Source organism: Lithobates pipiens, unplaced genomic scaffold (assembly GCF_037356315.1).
Source record: "Lithobates pipiens isolate NorthernLeopardFrog02 unplaced genomic scaffold, aLitPip1_a1.2 Scaffold_8, whole genome shotgun sequence".
NCBI classification, from domain to species: Eukaryota; Metazoa; Chordata; class Amphibia; order Anura; family Ranidae; genus Lithobates; species Lithobates pipiens.
The window spans coordinates 601473372-601497007 of record NW_027507903.1 but is presented as its reverse complement, the minus strand read 5'-3'; the positions used below and the strand labels follow the sequence as shown (position 1 = coordinate 601497007).

General features: G+C 42.8%; 1 protein-coding gene across 1 annotated transcript; it reads left to right on the top strand.

Moving 5' to 3' along the window:
* Positions 1-379: 379 nt before the first annotated feature.
* Positions 380-22384, top strand: LOC143961294 (uncharacterized). The gene is made up of 2 exons (XM_077470546.1): positions 380-484; positions 18630-22384. Exon 2 carries the CDS (start codon positions 18632-18634, stop codon positions 20861-20863), a length of 2232 nt encoding a protein of 743 aa, XP_077326672.1. The 5' UTR covers positions 380-484; positions 18630-18631; the 3' UTR covers positions 20864-22384.
* The last annotated feature ends 1252 nt before the right edge of the window (positions 22385-23636 follow it).

The following is a 23636-nucleotide window of genomic DNA, read 5'->3' as shown; positions in this document are numbered from 1 at the left end:
GATAATTGCAGCCCCTGTGTTGGGGAGAAGACATCACATAGCTGCACACACTCACATACATGTCTGGGAGCAGCAGCCAATCACAGGAGCTCTGCAGCCTGGAGTAAATCTGGAAGCTTCATTCATGAAATTCTCCTCTCTCATTGACTCATTCATGCTTTTTTTTCCTCTCTCCCCTTCTCATTCACCCTCCCCCCTGCGCTCATCAGCCATTGGCTGCGGGCATGCGCACTGCCGCTCCCCCTCACCTCCGGCCAGCCGAGGATTCTTATGAATGAACATTGACGTCAGGGATGGAGGAGGGGCGGGGCCGGCGCGGGTCACGTGGCGAGGGGCTGGGTGGGTATTTAAAGCGGCCGCCGCTGTCTCTGGTGCTGAAAAACTGCACAGAACAGACGAGAGAGACTTCAGAGCGAGAAACCTGGGAGGAGACACACCGGGGAGAGCCGAGAGAGAGAGAGAGCCGGGAGACTGCGGGCAACAAGTGAGAACAGCTCCTCCACCCTGCATGTGTGTAATCACTCCCTGGCCGCATCATTACCACCCAAACTTTGTACATAAGCTCTATATGGACAGGTTAGAGCCGTGTGTCTTGTCTGCAACAGGGAAAAACATATATATCGCTTTATCTTTATATATATATATATATATATATATATATTTTTTTTTTTTTTGGTGTGAGATATGTTTATATATATATATATATCTCACACCAAAAAAATAAAAATGATTAATAAATTAATAAAAATATATTTATCTATGGATAGATATAGATAGATATTTTTTATTTATATATATACTTTTTTTTCAATTTTTTGTGTATATATATATATATATATATATATATATATATTTTTTGTGTATATGTATTTTTCCCTTAATTTTGTATATTTTTTGTTTGCATATATGTATATATATATATATATATATATATATATATATGCATTTTCTGTGTATGTATGTATATATATGTTTTTCCCTTAATTGTGTTGTATATTTTTTGTTTGTGTGAATATATATATATATATATATATATATATATATATATATTGTATTGACTATGCAATATTATCATTGTGGTCTAATTTTACCATAATCTTGTATGTGTTGATTGATATATATATATATATATATATATATATATATATATATATATATATACACACACATACACATATATGTATATGTATTGTAATCGCCCTTAGTAAATAGATTTAAGAGCTTGCACTCTTTTTTTTGTTTGTTTGTTTTTTTTGCCAGTGAATGAATATTGAGCATTGCAAGAACTTGCTAAATCATCAACCACACAGATTTATTTTTTGCTCAATATAATGTTTCCACCATATTTAATAATACCAATTATTGGATATGGTTTGATCATGATTTTATATATATATATATATATATATATATATATATATATAAAATAAAAAAAGTAAATATAAGTAATATATATATATATACATATATACATATATATATATATATATATATATATATATATATATATATACACACATTAATACAAATATATATATATATATATATATATATATATATATATATATATATATATATATATATATATATATATTTAAAATATATAATTATTAAAAAGTAAATATAAGTAATATATATATATATATATACATATATATATATACAAATAATATATGATATGGTTTGAATTTTATTTTAGTTTAACAAAAAAAAAAAAATATATATATTATATATACACACATATAAATAAAATAACAATCAAGCCATATCATATATATATATATATATATATATATATATATATATATAATCAAGCCATATATATATATATATATATATATATATATATATATATATATATATATATATATATATATTACTTAGATTTACTTTTTTAACCGTACCCAGTTTTACATTCTTTTCTAATGTCTATTGTGCCAGTTGTTGTTGTTTTTAATGTCTTTTAAAAAACCAAAGGGTTAAAAAGTAAAAAATGCAATTTTGGGGTGAACTTAAAGCAGTTAGATGTGGTTTCTAGCAGGATCAACCAAAAGGTCTTGGGGTATATATATCGATCTATATATATATATATATATATATATATATATATATATATATATATATATATACAGTTTTTATATATACTATATATATATCCAAACACCTGTTTCATGTGAAAGTTGACATGCCGGAATCAGACGCCAGACGCTGATCTAATATCTGTCCGGCGTCACGGTAAAATCAAATTGCCAATTGTTTGTGATAGAAGTGACGTGGGCTCCCTAATCAGACCGGAGAGGTTTAAATGGTACTAATGAATGAGGGAGAGTAATGACGCATGTACTGACACATCTTATTATCATAAGAGCATTACCCTTTTGCCTTTCCTGCTCATGGTACATTTACATTCTCATATACATGGAGACGCAGGGCTACAGCAACATCTGCATGCACTGGGGAGAGGAGGAGGAGGAGGAGGAGGGGGGGTGGTAATGGGAGGGGGACACATTGCCATAAGCGTGTCTGGATGTGTGCACCTGGTATCTGATGAGATGTGTGACGTCCCTCATTTGAATGAAAGTTGTTAAAGTGTTGGGGGTGATGAGGCGATAATAGTGCTTGTAGATGGAACTCTGAATGAGAGAGAGTGAGAAGCATCAGGTGGAAGTAGCCAGAGACGTATGGATCGGTGTATATGTGTCCATGTAGGAAAAGATGGTTTGAGGTTCATAAGGTTTAGATTATTATTGGAAGAAATATTTTGAAGAATGGTTGGGAATGAGGGATAAGAAACATGGGTTGGCACTGCAAATTGGGACTTTTCCAAGCAATGAACATGGTGTGTCCGTCTGATTTCAGTGCAGTGGAATCGGTCCTTGACAGTTCTCTTCTGTAGGAGGAAAGGGAACTGTTCATTGACTTAGAACACACCAGATTAGCCCTTCTTGAATTCACAAAGCGGGTCACTCAGTGCCCATTGAGTATTTGCAGATTGGTGATATCCCACCTTTTTTTTTTGCTTGTAAATTTGAGCAATGTCACCATCCTTTGTGGCAAACTGATTGGGTTGTAATGGAAGCAGTTCTCGAAAAAGTCAAATTTTCGTTAATGTGCTCCATTCCACAGGGGACAAATTACGTGTAGTACTTTCCTCCATCTTCCTATGTGTTGCCTAAAGCTAGCTGTGAGGTCGGACAGGGCACCCCTCCTGCCTCCTCAGCCACCCGACTACGTAGATATCAAGGAGACAGTTGCGTTGACGCGGGCACCTTTCTCCATCTCCATTGCACTTTTCCAAGACAAATGTCTCCCAAGGAGAGTAGAGGGGGGATTGTCTCCCAATGTCTCCCAAGGAGAGTAGAGGGGGGATTGTCTCCCAATGTCTCCCAAGGAGAGTAGAGGGAGGATTGTCTCCCAAGGAGAGTAGAGGGGGGATTGTCTCCCAAGGAGAGTGGAGGGAGGATTGTCTCCCAATGTCTCCCAAGGAAAGTAGAGGGGGGATTGTCTCCCGATGTCTTCCAAGGAGAGTAGAGGGGGGATTGTCTCCCGATGTCTTCCAAGGAGAGTAGAGAGGGGATTGTCTCCCAAGGAGAGTGGAGGGAGGATTGTCTCCCAATGTCTCCCAAGGAAAGTAGAGGGGGAATTGTCTCCCAATGTCTCCCAAGGAGAGTAGAGGGGGGATTGTCTCCTGATGTCTCTCAAGGAGAGTAGAGGGAGGATTGTCTCCCAAGGAAAGTAGAGGGGGGATTGTCTCCCGATGTCTCCCAAGGAGAGTATAGGGGGGATTGTCTCCCAATGAGAGCAGAGGGAGGATTGTCTACCAATGTCTCCCAAGGAGAGTAGAGGGAGGATTGTCTACCAATGTCTCCCAAGGAGAGTAGAGGGGAGATTGTCTCCCAATGTCTCCCAAGGAGAGCAGAGGGGAGATTGTCTCCCAATGTCTCCCAAGGAGAGCAGAGGGAGGATTGTCTACCAATGTCTCCCAAGGAAAGTAGAGGGGGGATTGTCTCCCGATGTCTCCCAAGGAGAGTAGAGGGGAGATTGTCTCCCAATGTCTCCCAAGGAGAGCAGAGGGAGGATTGTCTACCAATGTCTCCCAAGGAGAGTAGAGGGAGGATTGTCTCCCAAGGAGAGTAGAGGGAGGATTGTCTCCCAAGGAAAGTAGAGGGGGGATTGTCTCCCGATGTCTCCCAAGGAGAGTAGAGGGGAGATTGTCTCCCAATGTCTCCCAAGGAGAGCAGAGGGAGGATTGTCTACCAATGTCTCCCAAGGAGAGTAGAGGGAGGATTGTCTCCCAAGGAAAGTAGAGGGGGGATTGTCTCCCGATGTCTCCCAAGGAGAGTAGAGGGGAGATTGTCTCCCAATGTCTCCCAAGGAGAGCAGAGGGAGGATTGTCTACCAATGTCTCCCAAGGAGAGTAGAGGGAGGATTGTCCCCCAAGGAGAGCAGAGGGAGGATTGTCTCCCAATGTCTCCCAAGGAGAGCAGAGGGAGGATTGTCTACCAATGTCTCCCAAGGAGAGTAGAGGGAGGATTGTCTCCCAAGGAGAGTAGAGGGAGGATTGTCTCCCAAGGAAAGTAGAGGGGGGATTGTCTCCCAATGTCTCCCAAGGAGAGTAGAGGGGGGGATTGTCTCCCAATGTCTCCCAAGGAGAGTAGAGGGGAGATTGTCTCCCAATGTCTCCCAAGGAGAGCAGAGGGAGGATTGTCTACCAATGTCTCCCAAGGAGAGTAGAGGGAGGATTGTCTCCCAAGGAGAGTAGAGGGAGGATTGTCTCCCAAGGAAAGTAGAGGGGGGATTGTCTCCCGATGTCTCCCAAGGAGAGTAGAGGGGGGATTGTCTCCCGATGTCTCCCAAGGAGAGTAGAGGGGGGATTGTCTCCCAATGTCTCCCAAGGAGAGTAGAGGGAGGATTGTCTCCCAAGGAGAGTAGAGGGAGGATTGTCTCCCAAGGAGAGTAGAGGGGGATTGTCTCCCAGTGTCTCCCAAGGAGAGTAGAGGGAGGATCGTCTCCCAAGGAGAGTAGAGGGGGGATTGTCTCCCAATGTCTCCCAAGGAGAGTAGAGGGAGGATTGTCTCCCAAGGAGAGTAGAGGGGGGATTGTCTCCCAGTGTCTCCCAAGGAGAGTAGAGGGAGGATTGTCTCCCAAGGAGAGTAGAGGGAGGATTGTCTCCCAAGGAGAGTAGAGGGGGATTGTCTCCCAGTGTCTCCCAAGGAGAGTAGAGGGAGGATTGTCTCCCAAGGAGAGTAGAGGGGGGATTGTCTCCCAATGTCTCCCAAGGAGAGTAGAGGGAGGATTGTCTCCCAAGGAGAGTAGAGGGAGGATTGTCTCCCAAGGAGAGTAGAGGGAGGATTGTCTCCCAAGGAGAGTAGAGGGAGATTGTCTCCCAATGTCTCCCAAGGAGAGTAGAGGGAGGATTGTCTCCCAAGGAGAGTAGAGGGAGGATTGTCTACCAATGTCTCCCAAGGAGAGTACAGGGAGGATTGTCTCCCAAGGAGAGTAGAGGGAGGATTGTCTCCCAATGTCTCCCAAGGAGAGTAGAGGGAGGATTGTCTCCCAAGGAGAGTAGAGGGAGGATTGTCTCCCAAGGAGAGTAGAGGGGGATTGTCTCCCAGTGTCTCCCAAGGAGAGTAGAGGGAGGATTGTCTCCCAAGGAGAGTAGAGGGGGGATTGTCTCCCAATGTCTCCCAAGGAGAGTAGAGGGAGGATTGTCTCCCAAGGAGAGTAGAGGGAGGATTGTCTCCCAAGGAGAGTAGAGGGGGGATTGTCTCCCAATGTCTCCCAAGGAGAGTAGAGGGAGGATTGTCTCCCAAGGAGAGTAGAGGGAGGATTGTCTCCCAAGGAGAGTAGAGGGGGGATTGTCTCCCAATGTCTCCCAAGGAGAGTAGAGGGAGGATTGTCTCCCAAGGAGAGTAGATGGAGGATTGTCTCCCAAGGAGAGTAGAGGGGGATTGTCTCCCAGTGTCTCCCAAGGAGAGTAGAGGGAGGATTGTCTCCCAATGTCTCCCAAGGAGAGTAGAGGGAGGATTGTCTTCCAAGGAGAGTAGAGGGAGGATTGTCTCCCAAGGAGAGTAGAGGGAGATTGTCTCCCAGTGTCTCCCAAGGAGAGTAGAGGGAGATTGTCTCCCAGTGTCTCCCAAGGAGAGTAGAGGGAGGATTGTCTCCCAAGGAGAGTAGAGGGAGGATTGTCTCCCAAGGAGAGTAGAGGGAGGATTGTCTCCCAAGGAGAGTAGAGGGAGGATTGTCTCCCAAGGAGAGCAGAGGGGGATTGTCTCCCAGTGTCTCCCAAGGAGAGTAGAGGGAGGATTGTCTCCCAAGGAGAGTAGAGGAAGGGGGCTTGAAAGATAAAATGTTCCAGGTATATGGGTGAGTGGAGATGGAGAAAAGTGCTGTCTGTCAAAGCAAACATCTCCTCACTAGCTTCGTTGTCGGAAGGCCATGGAGGGAGCAGGGGAGTCCTGTCCAAACCTCACAGCTGGCCTTAGACAGCACATAGGAAGATGGGACCAAGTCCTTTTTTTGTCCATGGGCAAAGAGGACACGATAATAAAAAAAGGCTTCTTTAATGAGAAAAGGCCATTACCCCTTTGCTTAAATGTGCCCAAGGATCTGTTAAAAGGAGGCATCCTACTTTTTTGCTGCCAGTTTGACCACCCTTGGTGGCCGTACGATTTGGGTGTGATGGAACCAGTCGTTAAGAGTTTTAATGATAAAGGGAACTACCCCTTGGCTCAAAAGCGCCCCTTGGTAAGTTCTTCTCTTGAAGGAAGACTCAACTGTACATTCTAACCCAGAAAATGCCATCACACCGGAACTGGAACCGCAGGGCTGAGCTACCTGGGCAGCTAACCTAACCACTTGTTGAAGACCATTTCATTTGCAGAACATTGATTTCAGGGAAAGGCTGCAAGCAAGATTTGAAATTGTTACATAACATTAAATTAAAATCACCCACATAGTCCAGATGTTAGTTTGACAACCGGAGACCCATCAGGGCTATTTTTTTCTCAGAGAATAGGTGTAGGTACTCCCCCTTTCCAAGCTACCCCTTGTCTCCACCCTCTACCCACCTGTGGGCACCATCCTTTGCTTCCACCCCCCCCCCCACCCCCCCCCCTCATCACCCAGTGCTGCCCATTTTAGAGAGTACACAACCAAGTTTAATTCATGGTAGTTTGTAGAGAATTTGTTAGTGATAACATTTAGAACAGTAAAATAGATCCCCTGCAGCCAGAAACAGTAGACCCCTGCTGCAATAATGGACCCCCCCAAGCAACAATAGACCCATCTAGCAATAATAGACCCCCCCCCAGAAATAATAGACTCCACCAGCAATAATAGCCCCCCCCCAGGAATAATAGACAACCCAGCAACAGTAGACCTCCCCAAGCAATAAATGACCCCCCCCTGCAACAAATTACTCCCCAGCATCAATAGACCCTTCCATCAACAATAGATCCCTCCCAACAACAACTGACCCCCTTCAGCAACAATAGATCACCACCAGCAATATTAGTTAATAGACCTATCTAACAATAATATACCCCACCCAGAAATAATAGACTCTATCAGCAACAATAGACTCCCTCCCTTCTATCAACAGTAGATCCCACCCAACAACAACTAACTGCTCCAGCAACAATATAACCCCCAACAGCAATAATAGACCCTTACCAGCAATAACAGACCCCCTGAAACAAAATGCTATCAATAGTAGATCCCTCCCAACAACTAACCCCCCTCCAGCAACAATAGACCCCCCATCAGCAATAACAGCCCCCCCTCAACAACAATAGACCCATCTAGCAATAATATACCCCACCTAGAAATAATAGACTCCATCAGCAGTAATAGACCCCCCCCCAGTAATAATAGATCACCACCAGCGACAATAGACCTCCCCAAGCAATAAATGCCCCCCTGCAACAAATTAGTATCAATAAACCCTTCTATCAACAGTAGATCCCCCCCCCCAACAACAACTAACCCCCTACAGCAACAATAATATCCCCCATCAACAACAATAGACCGATCTAGCAATAATATACCCCACCCAGAAATAATAAACTCCATCAGCAATAATAGACCACCCAGCAACAATAGACCTCCCCAAGCAATAAATGATCCCCTGAAACAAATTACTACCGCCCAGCAGCAATAAACCCTCCTATCAACAGTAGATCCCTCCCAACAACAACTGACCCCCTCCAGCATCAATAGACCCCCCCATCAGCAATAATAGCCCCCATCAACAACAATAGACCCATCTAGCAATAATATACCCCACCCATAAATAATAGACTCCATCAGCAATAATAGACCCCCCCCCCCAATAATAATAGACCACCCAGCAACAATAGATCTCCCCAAGCAATAAATGACCCCCTGCAACAAATTACTACCTCCCAGCAGCAATAAACCCTCCTAACAACAGTAGATCCCTCCCAACAACAACTGACTCCCCTCCAGCATCAATAGACCCCCCATCAGCAATAATAGACCCACCCAACCACAATAGACCCATCTAGTAATAATATACCCCACCCTGAAATAGACTTCATCAGCATTAATACACACCCCCAGTAATAATAGACCACCCAGAAACAATAGACCTCCCCAAGCAATAAATGACCCCCTGCAACAAATTACTACCTACTAACTAAATTATGCAACAATAAACCCTTCTATCAACAGTAGATTCCTCCCAACAACAACTGACCTCTCCAGCAACAATAGATCCCCACCAGCAATATTAGACCCACCCCAGCAATAAATGACCCCCTGCAACAAATTACTACTTCCCAGCATCAATAAACCCTTCTATCAACAGTAGATCCCACCCAACAACAACTAACCCCGCTCCAGCAACAATTTAACCCCCAACAGCAATAATAGACCCTCCTCAGCAATAACAGACCCCCTGAAACAAAATACTTCCCAAACATCAACAGACCCCTCTCCCTTATCAGTAGAGCCCTCCCAATAATCGACCCCCCCCCCCCTTTCTAGCAACAATAGATCCCCCAACAGCAATAATAAACCTCCCCAGCAACAATATACCCCCTGCAACAAAGTACTACCCCAGCATCCAAAGGCCCCTCCCTCAACAGTAGATCCGCCCTATTTATGCAGAAGTGAAGCCGATTCTCTAGTCTCCGACATTGCTTGTGCTCCACTGCAAGTTCCCCTGCCGTCGGCATGTCAGGAATTCTGCACAAGGCCATCAGAGACTGTGCACGCCTGTCGCTGAACAAGCACACATGCTAAACAGAACATGTACACCGGCAGGTTAAAGTTTTTCTTGTATTGATTGATCTAGATCTTACATATTCCGAAGCACTTTTTTTTTCCAGGAGACATTCACACGAGTCTCTGCCGACCGGTATTGACACACTAGGGTCTCACAACAGCCATACGAGGACGCACATTCATCCTCTAGGGACCATTTAGGTCAAAGCCCATTACCTTAACAAGATGTTTTTTGGATTGTGGGAGGAAACCGGAGCCCTGGAATGAGAATTTACCGACCACAAGGTGATGGGGAAACATGAGGAGAGCATACAAATGCCATGTAGACAAGGTCCCCAGGAGGACTAAGCTGTGATGTTATATTATCTTAGAAATACTGTTTTATTAAGGAATGTTTTTATTTTTGTCTAATGTTTTATTCTAAAGCTCGATGCTACCCAGTTTTTGACACCTGCCTTGCCTATTGCTATCCATATTTGGGAATTCTAGAGAACGATGCTAGTGAGAACATCTTATGTATCAAGTGCAAAGCAACACGAACATTGTTGACCATGTCCCCAAATCAACAAGCTTAAAGCATGCTAAAGTGGCCTCTCAGTCAATACTGCTTCTCAGTCAATACTGCTTTAGAATACCCAAAGTGCTATTGCTATTGCTGCTTTATGAGCCCCGGATCAATCAATGTAACCGATTATGGATTCTTTCCTTCCCCATGAGAGGCAACAATCCTTTCACCTTATGCCAATAAAAAAAAAAAAGGTGAAACAATATGCAGAAACGTGCACTCCCCCTCAGCACAATCACATATCCATCAACGGCAGATCACATTCATAAACGGTCACTTCATTTCTGCCTGTCAACGTTTTGTGACAAGCGAAAATTGATTCGGGACACTGAAATGTGGATTAAGCACTGATAGCACAAATACAGTTAGGTAATGACAAAGAAAAAAACATATCTACTTGACTTGGTTGGAATAGATTCCACCCATTGCAGAAGAAGGTAGAGGGAACTCCGTGATGTAGAGCAGGTGTCAGAGAAAAGACGGTAACTCGCCACACAGTGATAGAGGTATCAGATATACATAAGAATTCATTGATAAAGGTAATAATGTAGTAAAGGTGATCACTGACATCACAGTGATATAGAGAAGGTGATAGAGCACAAAAATTTAAATAAGGGAAAGAGAAGATAGTGGTATAGAAGAGGTGATGGAGAAGATAGTGGTGTAGAAGAACTGATAGAGAAGATCGTGATATAGAAGAGGTAATGGAAAAAATTGTGGTATAGAGAAGGTGATAAAGAAGGTGATAGAGAAGATAGTGGTACAGAGGAGGTGATGGAGAAGATAGTGGTACAGAGGAGGTGATGGAGAAGATAGTGGTACAGAGGAGGTGATAGAGAAGATAGTGGTGCAGAGGAGACGATAGAGAAGATAGTGGTATAGAAGAGGTGATGGAGAAGATACTATTATAGAGGAGGGGATGGAGAAGATAGTGGTACAGAGGAGGTTGTAGAGAACATAGTGGTATAGAAGAGGTGATAGAGAAGATAGTGGTATTGAATAGGTTATAGAGAAGATAGTGATATAGAAGAGGTGATGGAAAGATAGTGGTACAGAGGAGGTGATAGAGAAGATAGTGGTACAGAGGAGGCGATAGAGAAGATAGTGGTACAGAGGAGGCGATAGAGAAGATAGTGGTACAGAGGAGGCGATAAAGAAGATAGTGGTACAGAGGAGGCGATAGAGAGGATAGTGATATAGAGTAGACAGCGAAGATAGTGGCATAGAGAATATGGTAGAGAATATAGGAAAGTGGAAATATGGGAAGTGATAATGAGGACAGTAGTATAGAGTAGATGATAGAGAAGATAGTGGTATGGAGGAGGTGATAGAGACAATAGTAGTATAGAGTATAGAGGAGCTGGTAGAGAAGACAGTGATATAGAGGAAGTGATTGAGAAAGATATTGGTACAGAGGAGGTGATAGAGAAGATAGTGGTATGGAGTATATGATAGAGAATATAGTGGTATAGAGTAGATGATATTGAAGATAGCGGTACAGAGGAGGTGATAGAGAAGACAGTGGTATCACAGAGGTGATAGAGAAGATAGTGGTACAGAGGAGGTAGTAGAGAAGATAGTGATATAGAGTAGATGGAAAAGATAGTGGCATAGAAAAGACGGTAGAGAATTTAGTGGTATATGGGAAGTGATAATGAAGATAGTAGTATAGAGTAGATGATAGAGAAGATAGTGCTAAAGAGGAGGTGACAGAAAAGATAGTGGTACAGAGGAGGTGATAGATAAGATAGTGGTATAGAAGAGGTGATAGAGAAGATAGTAGTAAAGAAGAGGTGATAGAGAAGATAGATAGTGATATAGAAGAGGTGATAGAGAAGATAGTGGTACAGAGGAGGTGATAGTGAAAATAGTGGTACAGAGGGGGTGATAGAGAACATAGTGGTACAGAGGAGATGATAGAGAAGATAGTGGTACAGAGGAGATGATAGAGAAGATAGTAGTAAAGAGGAGGTGACAGAGATCAGAGTGACATGGAGCAGGTATTAGAACAAAAGAAGGCAATAGACTGAGATATACTGACAGGATATGATTGCAATGCAGCTGTGTTTCAATCCCAGATTCAAAGAGCATGAATGATTGGACTGGAGATCTGGGGATACCCAAAGGTTTTGCCCCATATGCTTTCCTTTGTTGATATATCAGCCCCACCCTCTTCTGCCTCACAGCCTACAACGGGTGACTAGGAGCCAAACAATATATGCAGATGTTGGATCCAAGGGTCAGGTCTCTGATTTTCTCATCGGATGTCCCCATGTGTGACCAGCTGAAAGGAAGACACCACGAAGGCACCATTAGGAGACACCCCATGCCTCTCCCATGCCTCTCAGTGATATACAGGTCAGATGCAAATGGGAAAGTATCCCATTACCATAACAATCTGTTTAAGAGGTAAGTAATGGTGCTCCACAAAACCCATGTTGGTGTCTGAAGGCTCCACAGCAAACAGTTAAATATTATCTAGAAGACGATTGGTTAAAATTCCTCCCCCTCCCGATATTGGATGCAGCGGGGCATCCCCATTGTGTGTAGTAACAGAGGGAAATCCTTCCTTCCAATTGGAGGGGGCAGACTCCCACACACCTCTGCAGTGTCTGATGCAGCATCCTTGTGTACCGAGGTGGGGGGATGGAACGAGGGAAAAGAAAGGAGGGGGCTTTAGCATCTTCATCCAAGGTTCCTATAGAAACAGCATATTTTGCAGATAACATTGCCTCTTAGGGGACCCAGGCGTGTTCTGTTCCGGTATCCATGTACACACCAAAACTCGGGTTGACCGCACTCACAAATGTATGTTTACTGGCAAAGTGTGCAAATGGGATTCTGTAACAGATCGAGAGTTAAGACGATTGTGAGGAAGGGAGGAGGGAAGGAGGACTGTGACAGGGAAATCCCCGATTGTCAGGCCACTCACGGTACGTGACACTGATCCAAATACAAGTAGACGTCGGATGTTCCCTGACAAGTGACAAACTGCTCTCCTGAGAGAGATCTTTCTTTACAAGGCTTTTCCCGAGTAGAACAGGACTGGAGACGCCTGAACGCACATTTTATTGAATTGTATACAATCCTGATAGAGAGAGAGCAACCGAGCATAAAGATATGTATTGATATTAGGGTCCGCCCAGCAAAAAAAATGTGAAAACATTTTTTTTCCCCTCTAACTTTCTCCCAGTTCCTTTTGGTCTGGGGGAACTTTTTGCATACTATGGGACCCCCCCCTCCCCCTAGCTGTAGGTGCAATCACATGGATAATGCATTTAGGGGTTGATTTACTAAAGCTTGAGAGTGCAAAATCTGGTGCAGCTGTGCATCGTAGCCAATCGGCTTCTAACTTCAGCTTGTTCAATTAAGCTTTGACAATAAAACTGGAAGCCGGCTGGTTTCTGAGCTGATTGGTTTCTCCAGTTTTAGTAAATGAACCCCTTAGTCTACACTAGTGGTCTCCAGACTGGGGGCCAGATATCTTGCCTTTATTTGGCCTTTGGGGCACTATTCCTCCCACTGACATCAACAGTAGGACACCATTTCTATCATTGACACCCAACAATGGGGCACTATTCCTCATAATGATACCAATGATGGGGCGCTATTCCTCCACCTAATATCATATGTGGTAATGGTGTACTCCCACTGATGCCAGGAATATCCCCATTCTAGCTGGTCACAGTCCAGCCCCTCTGAAGCCCGAAGGGCAATAAACTGGCCCTTTGTTGAAAAAGCTTGGAGATCCCGGTCTACACCAGCTTTTCTCAACCTTATTAACATGAAGGCGCTCTTGAAATAAGTTTACAGCTTCAGGGAAACCCTGCCAACATTTACTATAGCTATGACTCAGGGTACATTGACCTGATGGTCACTGGGAAAAATTATGCTTAACAGAGAAGAGGTTTAGAACAAAATGTAGTATACTCGCCTGGTATCCGATGCTGCATCTCTCGCCTCTACTTTGTGAACTGAGCGATCAAACACCACTGATCGTTCTCCACTCTGAGCAGAGAGCCATGACTGTCAGTTACAGGCTCTCTGTTCTCCCCTCCAGCACTCACTGGAGTACCAGGCTGGGAAGCAACTGGCTCAATCTCCCAACAACAAAGCTGAGAGGCTGAGCCAGCTGCTGGTTCCAGGCATGTGGGTGGATCCCGACTGTAGAGTTGGGATGTTTTCCCAGTCTGGACCAACTGAGTGAGATCATCCGACAGTGGGTTTTAGCCCGCAGTCAGCAAAAAAATGGGTCAGAATGAACTGCAATCCTGTAATTTAGTGGTCAACAACCCTGTCCTCAGGGCCCACTAACAGGCCAGGTTTTATGTATTACCTTGGAGAGATGCATATATATATATTTCAGTTATCTTGTAAACCTGGCCCATTAGTGGGCCCTGAGGACAGGAGTTGATGACCACTGCTGTAATTGATAGCTCTGGCCATAGTTCTTTAAATTGTGGTCATTGGGAAGACATTCACCTCTTATAGATAACTAAAAAGGTATTTGGTTTTAGTGGTAACTTAACTGAGAGTCACAAATCCCTAATTATTCAAGGAAGCCTTAGCAACCTGTGGAGGAGCCCCAGGGTTCCACTGAACCTTGGTTAAAAAAGGCTGGTCTACACCAACCACATATGCCCTTAATAAACAGGTATACACTGATTAAAGAAGCATACACGTGAACTGTTATTACTTGTCAAAAGTATTGTCATTCTGTTTGAACAATCTTAAAATGTAGACATTTCTGCCAAGTGGCATAGTCAGTTTCCTGACCTAACTTTTCTCTACTGCAGTATAAGCAATATAGCTTGGTCAGCAGCCAACCCCCAGTCTGCTGATTGGACATTGAAGGAGCATCAGCACTGGGATGAGATCATCATTCTGTTCTCTCCTCCTGTAAACTGGATTGTGAGCACTACAGCATATGCAGGAGCCTGATTGTATCAAAGTCCTTCCCAATATGGATTTGTAAGTGCAAGAGATTAAAGGAAGATACCAATAAGGCAGATTTGGGTACCTATAATGTATATAAAAAATGCATTTTATACATTATATAACGTAATCAATTGGTGTTTATTCAATAGTTGCTTGGAGTTCAGCTTTCACTAATATGACCACTGTAACCTTTTCAGGATTTTGGTACCAACACCGTAAACCTCACATTGGTAACTAGAGCCCAAACATAATCTCCTTTTGCCCAAGCTCCTCCTGTAGACTTTTGTGGCCAATTTTGTAGGCTCTGTTATTAGTCTACAAAGTTTGGCTGCAACCAACCTCTGTATCTTCTATAATTAAATAAATTATACACATATGTATTTTATAAAAAGTGTTGGCACGCATGTAGCCATCAAAATTTGTGGTCACCATGGAATGGTACCATTAAAGTGGCCGTAGGGAGTATACAAGTAAAAATTGTATTCTGCTCATTGTTTTGTAAATATCTTCCTACTGCCAACAATGCTTATTCACTTCTTGGTGTGGGAAAACTGTTTGCAATCAGTTTTCCCACACTAACATTTATAAGGTCAATCAGATAGCAGTGAAGAGTGGCATTAAAAGAAAAGTTTGGAAATAATGAAAAAAAAACAACATTCTACTCACCTAGGTGGATACAACATTGGTCCGATGCTGCATCTGTCCCCCACCGCCTCTGAAGCCCCATACACACTATCAGATTTTCTGCTGATTTTTTCCTTCAGATTTGCCAAAACCATATAATATGAGGTCAAACCTTAGGAGTTTCAATTTGTATGCAATCAGCAGGCCCTTGAACTACATGATTTTGATAAATCTGAAGACAAAAATCAGCAGAAAATCTGATCGTGTGTATGGGGCTTAAGACTGAGAACCGAAAAATCAAAGAGCGCTGATCGCTCAGTTCTTGGTCTTCAGTGAGTGGGCAGTCACCGGCAGCTCATTGGAGCGCTGGGCTGTGTAAGGGGTGGGAGCGGCTGGCTCAGTTTTCCAGCAGCAATCTGAGAGGCTAAACCAGCTGTCGCTCAAGAATCTGTGTGGATGCTGACTTTAAAGTTGGGATCAATCCAGAGCCTGGACCAGCTCAGTAACAACAGCCAACAGTGGGCTTTAGGCTGAAAAAAAGCCCACTGTTGGCTGAAAATGGGTCACAGGAGTGCAATCCTGTGACCCATGGGTGGTGTAGGGCCAAAAGAGCTACAACACACAAAGAGCTTGGACAATTGTGCACTTCAACCTCATGGAAACCTTTTCAGTATGACCGTTCTGCTCACAAAGCAAGATCATTAAAGATATGGTTGAATGAGTTTGGTGTGGAAGAACTTGAGTACTGATCCCAACCCTACTGAATACCTTTGGGATGAACTAGAACCCAGATTACGAACAAGGTCTTCTAACCTCATAATTACTATTTTGGCTGAATGGGCAATGGAGTGGGATGCTCAACAAGGTGATATAGGTGTGAAGATCAGGTGCCCATAAACTGCCTGTAGTATCTAATGTAGTGGCAGCATGGCATAGCAACTAAGCGGTGAGCAGTTTTGTATTGCAAAAATAAATGATGTTCTGGGTTCAGCTTCCAACAAGAACACAATCTGTATATAGCTGGTATGTTCTCATCTGGCTCAGATTTTCCTGTGGCCATCATCACGGTCGTTCTGTAAGCTTACTTAGATCATCATTCCCATTCCGATTTTTTTTTTCTAGGGTTTCCTCATAATCCAAAAACACGGTTTTCACCCAGTCTGGTAATACTGTGGTATGGAGTTTAGATGGTAAAGTTAATGGCAAAAAAACGAATGGAAGCGACTTTCCTCTACAAAGTGCTACAGAAGAGCCACTGCTACATTGTGGTGGGCCGCAAGGTCCCTATCTTCCTTTATACTAGGGATATGCAATTAGCGGACCACCAGCTGTTGCAGAACTACAATTCCCATGAGGCATAGCAAGACTCTGACAGCCACAAGCATTACACCCCGAGACAGAGGCATGATGGGACTTGTAGTTTTGCAACAGCTGGAGGTCCGCTAATTGCATATCCCTGCTATATACAGTATCTTGGATGGTCCAACAGCAAGAGCTCACTGCCATAATTGCCTGCTCTGTTCCTTTCCACCTGGGAAATATTGAAGTTTTCACCCATTTTAATGTGTTCCAGATCTTTTCTATAATATAAAATAAATAAGAACCCAGCAGGGCTGGTGGTAAGCTCTCCTACTGAGCAGGTATGCAGAGCTGGTAACCCAGCCTAGAAATCTCCTTAGTAGAGCCCCCAAAGATCTGCTAGAATAGTAAGGTGGTTTAATATGCTTACAAATACCCCAGAACTGAAATACCAATTTTGGTTGGACTAACCCATTAAACTAAAACATTGGACAACTTAATACACAGGTGAAATGTATAAGGGTTAACCTTAAAATGAAATAATATAAACTATATTTAATTATTTTTTGTTTAATTGTTAACACCGGTAGGTAGCTCAAACCTAAGCACTTGCCTGAGTGACGTCTGCAAGCACTATCTGAAGGATATAAAACCTCCATGTGACTCACAAGCCACTTTCTAGGGAACGGCTGCTGTAGAAATAACCAAACACTAAGCTGTTTATCACTTGGTGGTGATTTCCAATGTTGCTTGTAATGAAAAGGGAACAAATGTGTTATCCTGTGAAGTCATCACTAATAGTTAAAATTTGTCTGAACAAAAAAAAATCATCTGCACTGAAAACTGAATATACCCCTACCACTCTTAACACTTGTTACCATAATATATCGAAAGGAAATATTTTTAGTGGCAGTGGGTGGGCAGTTGTTTCAGTAATTACTGGATCCTTTGTCGTTATTGATGAGAAGTATGCCCATATATGGTGAGCCGGGAACGTAACAGGAACTGCAGATGTCTAGAACATAAAAGGTTAATGGCTATCAGGATGAATGTGTATTCGTAGTGTCTAAACCTAATGGCACTCCTTAATGTGTGGCAAGCTAGAGTCTGTGATCAGTGCAGTATGCCATGTATGCCAAGGACAGCCATTGATCCTATAGGAAAAATAGCTGTGTGTACTAACAATGAGGTCTGGTAATGAAGAGATGTAAAGAAAAGGTGGATGGAATGTGATATTGAGACACGGGATGATGGTGCAGCATAGAATGGATATTGAGAGAAACACACAAGAAAGGCAAAACACGAGAATGCAAGGATAGAGCTGCTTGATTGTGCGAGGAGGTCTTGCCAATTAAGGAAAGACCTCAGTAATTCTGCATCAGCATGAATGAGAGAAACGAGAGGAACCTGCAGAATATCTTGGCGGGAGGGGGACAAGGCGTAGGAGAGACCTGCAGAATTTTATAACGGGAGGAGACACCTGCAGGATTCCAAAAAGGGAGGGGGTTTGGGAAAGACCTGAAGGATTTCCACATTGGGACTCCCTCTGCCATCCCCTTCCCCCCACCTCCACATTCACTCCTACGCAGACACAATACATCTTCTTTCCTCTCCCTCTGTCTGTGCTAGCACAGCACTTTACCCCCGCCTCCTCTCTGGTCCATCACTGATGTTTCTTGTTTCCAGGAAAGGATTTTTTTTTTTCAACAGTGAGTTAAAATCGTGTGATGCTTCAATGCTTTTATCAACCAATAAATGTCTTTTTCTCTCTCTTTCTCTCTCTCCCCTCCCCCTCTCCCTCCTTCATCCCCATCTATAAATGTTTTCGTTAATTGATTTGATCAATATTTAATTCTGTTCACAATTATGTTATTACTTTATCTTTTTACCCCTCCGCTTGTTTTACAATTTACTTTATCCCCATCCCCACTTTACCTTGCTTGTATTGACCCAGAAATGTTCCACGCTCCCCCCTTCCTTCTCACCCTTACCCTCACCCTCGTACACTCCTCCATTTCTCATGCCATCCCTGTAAGCGGAGAACAGAGTTACCAAGCAATCCACCAGACTACACACAGTGACCCTGAGCATTCTCTCCAACCAGAGAGCCACGAAGAAACACCACTTGACCAAGGCCAGCATGGTGAGGGGAAAGATATCCAAGAAAGAGCAACCACGAACGTCAAGCCTGAATCCATTTCTGATGATGGAGATGAATTATTTAAAGATATAAGTCCAAAAGCTCTAGCTGCTGTCCTTCTGCAAGCACTCAACACGGAGGAAGTGGAGCCGTCTCCTCAAAACGAAGAGGAGAAAACATCAGTAGATGACCAAAAGATTGTCAAGCAAGAGATAGACAAGATAGATGAGAGTGAATTAACAGAAAGAGTGAGGAGCAGAACAAGAAGTTCTGATGATGAAGAGCCACTGAGTAATGATGGAAAGTTAGATGAAGACGGTGATATGGAAAGTGTGAAAACCCTTTTGCAGGAGCTTGAAGCTTTTGAACCCCTTCCGAAAAGAGAGCAAGAGCCTACTGAGAATGACAGCCCTGAGAATGATGATCTACAAATAATAAGAGAGCTCTTAGGATTTGGGGAGCAGACAGAAGAGGATAAGAGGAGCCCCCTGAATCCCGTGCCACACACCTCCAGACGACTGGGGGAAGAAGAAGGAGAAAATCTTGCCGATGTAGCTCAGAATCTTCTTCTTCAGTACCTAATAAATGAAGGAGAAAATGAGGAGGAAAAGGAAGATGATGAAGATAAGGAAAATGAACAAGACTACCAAGTTGAGAACTTGGGGGAGGAGCAACTGCCTCTATTTGAGGATGAAGAAGAGGGAAATGCAGTTGAGAAAAGGTCAAATGAAGATGATGATGAAGTAGATCCTCAGACTATTGATAAATTGATAGAGTTATCTAGCCGCTTACATCTTCCTGCTGATGACGTAGTGGATATTATCAATGATGTTGAAAAGAGGAAAAGGAGAAGGATGAAAAAAAAGAAAGCAAGAGATGATTTCATAGCAAGAAGAATTGAAAGAACCAGAACTCCCCCACAATCTTGGCCAGATTCACCAAAAGCTACTTACTATCCTAGAAGAAGACCGGAACAGGAACCTTCCTGGAATAAGGTATCAGACACAACCTGGAAGAAATCATCAGATCCAGCCTGGAATAAGAATAAATTGTCACCATCCACCTGGAACAAGCTGAAAGGGCCAATCTGGACCAAGTCATCAAGGCCTAATTGGAATAAGGTGTCAGAGCCCCTCTGGAATAAAGCACCAGACTCCAACTGGAATAAGGCGCCAGACTCCAACTGGAACAAGGTGCCAGATTCAAACTGGAACACGCTTCCAGATTCAAACTGGAATAAGGTGCCTGACTCAAGCTGGAATAAAGTTCCAGATTCAAGCCGGAATAAAGGATCAGACTCAAACTGGAATAAAGGATCAGATTCAAACTGGAATAAAGGATCAGATTCAAACTGGAATAAAGGGTCAGACTCAAACTGGAATAAAGGATCAGATTTAAACTGGAATAAGGTTCCAGACTCAAGCTGGAATAAATACCCAAAGCCAAACTGGAATAAGTTGCCAGATTCAAGATGGAATAAGATGCCAGATTCAAACTGGAACAAACTGACAGACTCTGGCTGGAATAAAGTGCCTGATTCAAATTGGAACAAGGTATCTGACACAAACTGGAACAACATACCAGAACCAAGCTGGAATAAAGTGTCAGACTGGAATAAACTGTCAGATCCAACCTGGAATAAACTGTCAGATCCAACCTGGAATAAACTGTCAGATCCAACCTGGAATAAACTGTCAGATCCAACCTGGAATAAGATGTCAGAACCAAACTGGAAAAAGCTCTCTGATCCAAGCTGGCATAAGGTGTCAGAGTCAAGTTGGAATGAGATTCTAAAACCCACCTGGAATAAGATGCCCCCATCAAGCTGGAACAAGTACTTGGAACCTGTCCCACGTAGATATCGTTCACGCCCAATCCCTTTCGCTAGCTATATGAGGCCACAGGCCTACCAAACCCCTCCCCGATACTATTACAAGCCACCTGTCCCACAAAGCAGTGACTACTTTGACGAAGACCAGGATAAGCAAGATGAGATGGAGAACTATATCGAGAGGCTCCTGATGACCCACCCTGAGGTCTTCCAGTGATATAGTCCAAGTCCTAATCCCATTCAGAATGGACTCAACCCAGACAGTGAATCCAGTCCAGCTCCATTCATAACAACTACTGAGAAAATTTATGGACAAATATCCATTTGCATCCCCAAGTGATCTCCACCCACATGGGTGCCATCCAACCCAAAACAACTCAACATACACTGATGAATTCTTTGTCTAGTAGATTCCACATTTCAGTGCCTGAGCGTATCAGTGTAATGACTGATTCCACAATATCACCTTTGCTGTCCAGTATTACCTTAGAGTACTACATTATTTGAAGGTGACTTTTCATACTGTTTTAATGGTTCGCCATTTGACATATTAGTATTCCAGTCAATTATTTTCTTAGAGGTATGGCTAAAAACTGGAGATCTGGTGGTGATCAGGAAATACTGTAGGATTTGTATATCTATTACTATGTAAAAGTTCCCCAAATCCAAAATGATGTACCCCCAACTACAAAAGTCTAGCGTCGGGGTACTTGGTACTCCTTATATAATAACTTTTGCACTAAATCATTTCACTTTCTTGATATTCAGTAGAAAATTCAAGACTGTGAAAGGTTGTTCTTTCAACCCTTAGGAAGATGGACTAAATTTACAGAAGAGGTATGCAAGTATACCTGCCATGTACAGCCATTTTTTTTTTTTTTTTACATGAATGCAAATGTACAGACTACCAATTCACAAGAGTAGTGACCACATGCCTCCTGTTCCAAAGACAACATTTGTTTTAGAGCTCTAGGCATACTATGATTAGCCCGACAGAATGCTCAAGGCTTAGTGCCATGTTTACAACCCCTATTATCTATACAAGATGGATCTGGAGGCCTCCTCAAATCATTGCTGTGCAGGAGGTAGCTTCTTTGACTTCCACTATGGCCATCAGGTCCACCTTAATCCTTCTGTGCACAACTATGAGATGGAGAGGATTCCAACCATGTTCTTTTTTTTGTTTTTGTTTTTTTAAATCAAGGATTTTACCCCATGACTATATCAACACTGTGTGCCGAAGATGCCATTGATTCCGTTTCAGGGCTTATTAACGTTAAAATACATTCTTAGCTTGTGAGTTTACAGTCTGTATTCTCAAGCATATAAAATGGCTTTCAGTACAACAGGTATGATGTATACACCTTAAGGGTTAAATCCTGATACTGTAGGAAGTGAGAGTCGAAGAGGACTCTCTGTTTTGAGCACAATATTTGTAAGCCCACCCCCCCTGCAAAAAAATTAAAAAAAGAACAAAAATATGACAGAGTTTAAGCCCTTGGAGTCCACAGCCCCCCCACAGTCCCTGCCTGAGTTCCCCCCTCTTCTCTGGACTAGCTCTGGTTGCATGTGCCCCGTCCCACCCCCCCTCCATCCGGTGTCTTGGCTGCTGTAGCCTTGTTCTGTGATACTGTTGGTATTTTCCTTGCTAATAAAAGAGCTTTCTCTCCGCTCCTGTTTGTACATATCATATGAATACTTTTTTGCTAAGGAAATAAAGCTGACTATTTTATTACGAGTTATGGTTGTTATTTTGGCCCATAAACAGCCTGTGGGCCTGGGGATGATGAAAAAAAAAAGAGAGAAGGGGTGGGAAATGATATTTTAAGGGTACATTCTGGATGAAATTAAAAATGTACAAAAAGGCAGCCTGTCAAAAGACAGTAATAATACTTACCAGTCCCAACACCAGTGCATCCAGTGTGTTAAGATTTCTGTAGCTGCTGTTGATCTGCAAGAGAGAAAAGCTCAGAGTCATTAACTGTGGGATTGGTAAGTAATATCACTGTTCTTCTACTAGTAGCCTTTTTTATTTATTTATTTATTTTGGACATTCAAGTATTTAGAATGTCATAAAGTGACACTAAACTCTGGTCTAAAAAAAAAAAAAAAAACTCTTATACACCGTACACACAATCGGACTTTCTGACAACAAAACTGGGGAATTTTGTTCGAAGGTTGTTGGCTCAAACTTGTCTCACACACACACGGTCACACAAATGTTGGACAACAATTACAAACGTAGAGGCGTGCAAGAAGTATGACGAGCCAAGAAAAAGGAAGTTTCAATAGTCATCCGCCACCCTTTGGGTTGCTTCTGCTAATGTTTTGTTTGGTGAGCATTGATTCCGAGCATGCGTGGACTTTTGTGCGATGGACACACGATCGGAAAGTCCGACAACAAAAATTTGTTGGCGGAAAATTTGAGAACCTGCTAGCCAACATTTGTTAGCGGAAAGTTCGACAACAAATGTTCAATGCAGCATACACATGGTCGAACTTTCCTCCAGCAAGCTCACATCTAACATTTGTTGGCGGAATATCCAATCGTGTGTACGATGCATTATTCTTAAGTCAAAAAATACCTTGTATTGCTCCCAGCCTCCACTAATTCTTTAAATTCCTTATTTTTTTTTCCTGTTAGAGGGTGGCTACATTAATTCTCCATGGTTCCATTGTAATTAAGAAAGTAAGAGCGTAGCCACCCTCTCTTGCTCACTAGCAAGATGGAGAGGTTCTGGAGCCCACAAAGGGCATGACAATGAGGCAGAAAAACACAGCAAGAAATGATTTCATCAAAAAATAGATTACAAGGCCAAGTAGTGGATGTGTGTGAATATTTGGAGAATAAGGATATTGTTTAGTGTCACTTTAACAAACATGAAATATACTTTAAAAGAAGATCCCTCACTGACCTCTGTAGCTGCAGCCACTGTAGACCAATTCATTAAAGTTCACAATAAAAGCAGTGACCATTTTTAAGAGATACA